General features: G+C 55.6%; 1 protein-coding gene across 1 annotated transcript in view; it reads right to left on the minus strand.

Annotated features, from left to right (window-relative positions):
* ECE2 (endothelin converting enzyme 2) overlaps positions 1-4,842 on the minus strand; it is a 20,144-nt gene extending 15,302 nt beyond the window's left edge. The window contains exons 1-9 of the mRNA XM_026454848.1: positions 4,804-4,842; positions 4,428-4,514; positions 3,968-4,103; positions 3,528-3,743; positions 2,945-3,069; positions 2,681-2,827; positions 2,437-2,502; positions 2,342-2,357; positions 620-777 (exon numbers count right to left, since the gene is read on the minus strand). Coding sequence (XP_026310633.1) covers positions 620-777; positions 2,342-2,357; positions 2,437-2,502; positions 2,681-2,827; positions 2,945-3,069; positions 3,528-3,743; positions 3,968-4,103; positions 4,428-4,514; positions 4,804-4,842 — 990 coding nt within the window. The remainder of the gene's footprint in view (positions 1-619; positions 778-2,341; positions 2,358-2,436; positions 2,503-2,680; positions 2,828-2,944; positions 3,070-3,527; positions 3,744-3,967; positions 4,104-4,427; positions 4,515-4,803) is intronic.
* Positions 4,843-6,565: the final 1,723 nt, after the last annotated feature.

A 6,565-nucleotide genomic window follows, 5' to 3' on the forward strand; every position in this document is an offset into this window, starting at 1 on the left:
AGGAGGGAGGAGAGAAGAGGGGAAGGGAGAAAAGGGGAGGGGAGGGGAAAGGAGGGAGGAGGAGAGAGGAGGTGACAGAAGGGGGGGGAGGGGAGGGAAAGGGGAGGGAAAAGAAGAGTGGAGAGGAAGTCCAAGGTTTCTGGCCTGAGCACCTAGAGGGGTGGGAGTTGCCATCACTGAGACGGGGAAGCCGCGTATGTGTGTATGAGTGGTGCGTGGTGGGGCGGGTTAGGGTGGTGGAGGTGAGGTCTGCACATGGGAAGAGATATTCACACCGAGACACAGCAGAGACCAAACCAGGACACTTCATTACCAGTCATTAGGTGTTCTTGGTAATTAAGCCATGCATAAGGAAATCAACAAATGTCTCCTTCCCCATTAGCATGGTACAGGCCACCCCGTGGACCCCGAGGGAGATGGTTAAAGTCCTGGCTCCACAGTGGGAGGCCTGGGTGCTATGGAACCTGTGAGAACACAGCCTGGGAAGCCCTCTGAGGCTCGGGACTGCGCCTCATGACTTCTGAACCCGAAGTGGCCACAGTGACTCGGAACACCGCCCCCTCCTGGGCCCTCTTCAGGACCTGTCCGTGGCTGTCTGTGAGCAGGGCCAGCTGGGCACCGAGTGGGGCCCAGGTCTGGATGCAGGGGGACACGCACCCAGCTGTCGGCGCTGCTGATCGTTCTTCAGTGTGGCCAAGGGTGTCAGCCCCTCTGGCATGCGGTCGTAGAGCTGGGACAGGCACTTCTCCTGGTGGTCCAGATCCGTGCCTGGCTTCACTGCAAAGAGAACCACAGGTTAAATCCCCTCTCATGGACCTGGCCCCAGACCCACATAGAGATTTCTCTTTCCACCACGTCTCCTGCTTCCTTTCTTCTGCAGTTTCACAAGGCATTTGGGATCATGGGTCTCCTTTCTGCCCCTGGCCACACCCCAGGCAGTCTGGCCCTCCAGCCTTTTCTTCCTTTGAGACAGTCTCACTCTGTCACTCAGGGTGGCATGTGGTCTCACTCTGTCACCCAGGCCAGAGTGCAATGGCGCAATCATAGTTCACTGCAGCCTTGAAGTCCTGGGCGCAAGTGATCCTCCCACCTCAGCTTCCTGAGTAGCTAGGACTACAGACATGTACCACTACATGCCGGGCTAATTTTTAAAATTTTTTGTAAAGGTTTGTAAACTTGCTGTGTTGCCCAGGCTGGTCTCAAACCCCTGGGTTCAAGCGATCCTCCTGCTTCAGCCTCCCAAAGTGCTGGGATCAAATGTGTGAGCCACCATGCCCGGCTACCCCAAAGCTCTTGCTCATTGGGACCAGCCAGACTCCAGAGGTTCATAACTTTATAATTTTTTATTTTTTGAGATGGAGTCTTGCTCTGTCGCCCAGGCTGGGGTACAGAGATGTGACCTCGGCTCACTGCAATCTCCACCTCCTGGGTTCAAGCAATTCTGCCTCAACCTCCCGAGTAGCTGGGATTACAGGTGCGTGCCTCCACGCCTGGCTAAATTTTGTATTTTTAGTAGAAACGAGGTTTCAGCATCTTGGCCAGGCTGGTCTCGAACTCCTGACCTCATGATCCACCTGCCTCGGCCTCCCAAAGTGCTGGGATTATAGGCGTGAGCCACTGCACCCGGCAAACTGTTCTTTCTTTCTTTTCTTTTTTTTTTTTTTTAGTTGGAGTCTCGCTCTGTCACCCAGGCTGGAGTGCAGTGGCGCGATCTTGGCTCACTGCAACCTCCACCTTCCAGGTTCAGGCAATTCTCCTGCCTCAGCCTCCTGAGTAGCTGGGACTACAGGCGCCTGCTACCATGACTGGCTAATTTTTATATATTTAGTAGAGACGGGGTTTCACCTTGTTGGTCAGGTTGGTCTCGAACTCCTGACCTCAGGTGATCCACCCACCTTGGCCTCCCAAAGTGCTGGGACTACAGACGTCAGCCACCGCACCTGGTCTAAACTTCTTTCTACCCAGCATGCCCTCATGCACTCCCACGTATTCTACAGGGCCTGGATCAAATGCAGTCTCTTCAGGAAGACTTCGCTGGCTCCCTAAGTCTCTTCTGAATCCTCAGGACTCTCTTGTGAGCTTTGTTCTCAGCTATCTAGGTTCATGAACCCATTGACACTGAACGCTTCCTGTGACAATGGCTTGGAAACTTATATCTCAGAATTCCCCCACTGGACCTGGCATACAGTAGGTGTCTATGAAACCTACTAGAAGAAGAGGAGAAAGGAAGGAAGGAAAAGGGGAAGAAAGGGAGGGAGGGGGGAAGAAAGGGAGGAAGGGAGGAAGAAAAGAAGGAAGAAAGGAGGGGCAGTTGGTTCACTAGGTGACAGGATAGGCTCACCTTCCCTGCTCTGACCCTTGGCAAAGGGAAAAGTCAACAGGGACCAGCCCAGCTCAGCAAGGGGTAGGGATGGGGATTCGGAAGATGTTCCTTACTTTCTCATTGGCAGTTCTGTTTAAGTAGTAATCCCGAGAGGGCAGAAAGAGCCCAGACTGGTCCACCTGCAACGGCAAGGAAAGGAGGTGAGCCCCTCGTTTTCCCCACCATGGGAACCTGAATTCCCCAGCAGGGGTTGGGGTGGGGGCCAGGGGTCAGCCCAGCCTGCCTGTCACAGGAGAGGGAAGTCTGGGCTCAGCAAAGGGTCCCTAAGTCTCTCCTCACCCTTTCCCAGCTCATCACCTGGATAACATTGCTGTTGGAACTCTTAGAGTCGGCACTGATGTAGACGGTGAAGAATGGGGTGGCCCTGTAGGTCCCTGCTACTGCCTTCAACACCTCCATAAAGTTATCCTGGTCCCAGGGCCCTGTAATGTTCCAACCACCAATCTGTGTAGAGACCATAAGTGGAATGATTAGCACAGGAGCTCCCAAAGTGTTCCTGGGCCATCTCCTCTCTCAAGGCCCCTCCTGCTCCCCTGCCCTCAGCCGGCTCAGTGGCCCCACCTTGTCAATGAGGTCTCTCAGTGGCTGGGCTCCCAGCTCCTCAATGCGCTCCACCTGTAGGCAAGATAGGTAGAAGCGCTGTGTCTTCCGCTCAGCTTCACTGCTAGAGTTGAAGGTGGTGTTTTCTGTGGGGCAGAACATAGGATCCAGGTGGCAATTACGTTAACTGCTGAGAGGGAGTCCCTGGCCCTTGCTCGGTTCCTCTCCTTGCCTTGTCAATGAGCAGTCCTCCTAACGCAGACCCAGGAAGAGTGTCTGAAACAGCAAGCCGTGGCTTCCTCTCCCTGTCCATGGAGACCCTAGGATATCTAAGCAGTACAGGCTCCCTGGTGTCTACCACACCATGACAGTGCTCCAAACAGGGTGCAGAAAAGCGGTCCTCCATTATACCCAGAGTTCTGCCCCCGTCAAACCCATCCCCACTTCTCAAGAGTCCCCTGCTCTCTGCCTCCCCACCCTCTGGAGTGTTCACAGAGCCATCCACTTCCTCATTCATGGACATTGACTATCTGCTAAGTGTCAGGTCCTGTGCTAGGCACAAGGCACATAGGTGGCCCAAGGCCTCCCTAACAGCCCCACTCACCAAGCAGGTGCTTCAGTATGGCCTGGTTTTGGTCCCAGAGGCTGTTGAAGGTGTTCCAGCGAGAACGCCCATCGGGCAGGGGGTTCCTCCGAATCCAGCCCCCACAGGAGAACTGGTAAAAGTCCTCACAGGGGCTCACCCCTCGGTCCAGGGACTCCAGGATTTTTCCAGCCACTCGAATGCAGGCCTCTGTAAGGCAGGTGCTGTGGGATGGGTCTGTGGTAGGGGGCACGGCGGGAGGGTAGGAGACTGTCAGTCTGTCTGTCTGGAAGAGGCAAACTCTTTGCAAGGGCCATGACAGCAGGAAGGTTGAGAAGAGAAAGCAAAGCCAGGGCTTTTTTTCAGGGAAGGCTTGGCCCCCACAAGTGAAAATCTTAGGGGCCCTTTGGCCTCCAGAACCCCTAGTTATGAATGCTGATGAAGAGTGTGGGCCCACCTACCTCTGCGGTACTGGACCCCCAGGCCTACAAGGCAGCCCAGAAGCAGTGCAGCCAGCAGTAGAGAGACACCTGCCAAGACCAGCTCCAGCTGCCTGCGTGAGCCTAACAGCTGTCTTGTCCCCTTCTGGAATCCCACCTGGGGAACACAGGGGGACAAAGAGCAACTGAGCTGCAGGGCAGAGGTCCAAGATCACCAGAGGGTGAAGCCACAGGCAGTTTTCAGAGTCACAGGGTTAACTTTGGGCCCGGGGGCAATGAGGCCAGCGGGTGAGTTGAGCCCTGAGTCTGTTTTGTGCAACGTCATGGCTTAGCATCGCCTCACCATAGTCCTAGAGCAGAGGCCAGAGATGGAGCGGAGGTGGGGGCAGGTGACCCTCCAGAACAGCCCAGAGCTCCTGGGTGTGCCAGGCGTCATGCCAGGGCTGGGGCCTGGTGAGAAAGGGGAAGCCCCCTTGCCCACCTCCATGGCGTCCGGGGAGGCCCCGCCCTCTACGGGGGTCTCGGTTGCGTCTTCATCCCGAAGCGTGGCCCGTTTGTACTCCACCATCTGCCAGACAGTCGGGGTTGCCAACCGAGGTCAGGCAGAGAGGGCTTTTTGCCCACGACCCTGCCCCAGTGCCCCCTGCCTCGCGGACCCCTCCCCCCTGCTAAGAGGGCCCTTCTCTTCCCACCTTCCACGCTGTCAGGCCTGGGGTCTCTCTATCACCGCTCCACCAGGCCCGGGACACAGTCCTACATCCGCTAGCCGGGCATCGCCTGCCCCTCTGCTGCCGACCCCTCTGCCTCGTCCCTCTCCACCCGGTCCCCTCCCCTGGAGCCCAGGGGCCCCCACTCACGTTGTTGCCAGCTCCCAGCTCCTGCAGCGCGACGTTCATGGTGGAGTCGGGCCAGGCGGTGATTCAGGGCTCCCGGCAGCTGGCCCTCTCCCGGGCCGCGGCCCCAGTCCCCTTCCCGGCCCCGCCGCCACCAGCCATCACTGCCGGCCGCCGCGCAGCACCCACGCTCAGGCAGCGGCCGCCCCCGCCCGCCGGAGTCCCCCGCCCCACGCGGCGCCCCGCCCGGGGTGGGGGGAGCGTGAGGGAGAGGGAGGAGCGCGCCGAGGCTCTCCGCAGGCTCTAGCTGCCCTCCGGCAACACCGGCGACCCCTCCACGCTTCATGGTCCGCCCCCATCTCAGCAGCACCCTCCTTCAAGTCACTCATAATTTACTTTCCTAGGAAAAGTAATGAAATGCAACCAGTCCCAGAGGTTGCTGATATTCCTTGGCCTACTTCCCCCAAATTTCAGACTCTCTCCGTCCCCTTTAAGCACTTTAGAGAAATTATGCCCTCCTGAGGAACCTCTTCCCACAGTAGTCCACACAGCCCCTCTTCAGCTGACAAATACAGAGCACACAGGCAGTTCACCCACATTCAGGGTGTGCACGTGGTACCTACCTTTGGTACCTACCTATATGCAGAGAGCACATAGACTCCAAGGACACGGGCAGGCACGATGCCCAGCACACAGTCCACGCGCACATGAAATGCCCACAGAATGTACACACTCTGCATACTCACACACAGTGTACACACGCACAACACACCCAGAGCCAACACACACGCATACTGTGTTTCTGTACGTACACACACCAAGTGCAGGGGGAGCATACACTCCACACACACACAGCCCACACTGACTCCACTCTTCCATGGCGCTTCCAGACCGCACTTCTACTCTCCAAGATAACTGCTGTCATCAGATCATCTCATAAAGGGAGGGTTACAGATGGTGACAAATTGGCAGGGAAAAAAACAGCCATGCACAGATATTTAAAGAAAAGACGTGCTAACACTTCTAACTTGGGGAAAGCAAACCGTTTTATTTGGGAGATTTACAAGGAGAAAAAAACTAACACCAAGCAATATTTAACTGAAAAGCAATAGTGTGGCACCCATGCATCTGCCATCTGCCTTCCATATTGTCATTCCTTAATCAGGCCTGGTGTTATTGCAGTCTGCTGCACTGAAAAGTGCCTAGTGTTTTACAATTAGAAAAAAAAAAAAAAGGAAAAGAGAGTGTGCTTCAGCTTCTTCTTCCCATCCTCCACCCCCACCCCCACTGAGAGAGTACAAGAATTTGACCCGAGAAGGCTTGAACGGGTAGCAAACACATAATCCATTTCCTTCCTTCCTTCCTCCTTCCCTCTCTCTCTCTCCCTTTTCCTTCTTTCTTTCCTTCTTTCCTTCTCTTTCTTTCTTTCTTTCTCTTTCTCTCTTTCTCTCTCTCTCTCTCTCATCTTTCTCTCAGGAAGGGTGTCAACCGGGCACAGTGGCTCACGCCTGTAATTCCAGCACTTGGGGAGGCCGAGGCGGGGGGATCACGAGGTCAGGAGTTCAAGACCAGCCTAGCTAACATGGTGAAAACCCATCTCTACTAAAAATACAAAAATTAGCCAGGCATGGTGGCGGGCACCTGTAATCCCAGCTACTTGGGAGGCTGAGACAGGAGAATCGCTTGAACCTGGGGTGGTGGAGGTTGCAGTGAGCTGAGATCGTGCCGCTGCACTCCAGCCTGGGCAAGAGTGAAACTTGGTCTCAAAAAAATAAATAAAATAAGA

Source organism: Piliocolobus tephrosceles, chromosome 2, assembly GCF_002776525.5.
Source record: "Piliocolobus tephrosceles isolate RC106 chromosome 2, ASM277652v3, whole genome shotgun sequence".
In the NCBI taxonomy this organism is placed as follows: Eukaryota; Metazoa; Chordata; class Mammalia; order Primates; family Cercopithecidae; genus Piliocolobus; species Piliocolobus tephrosceles.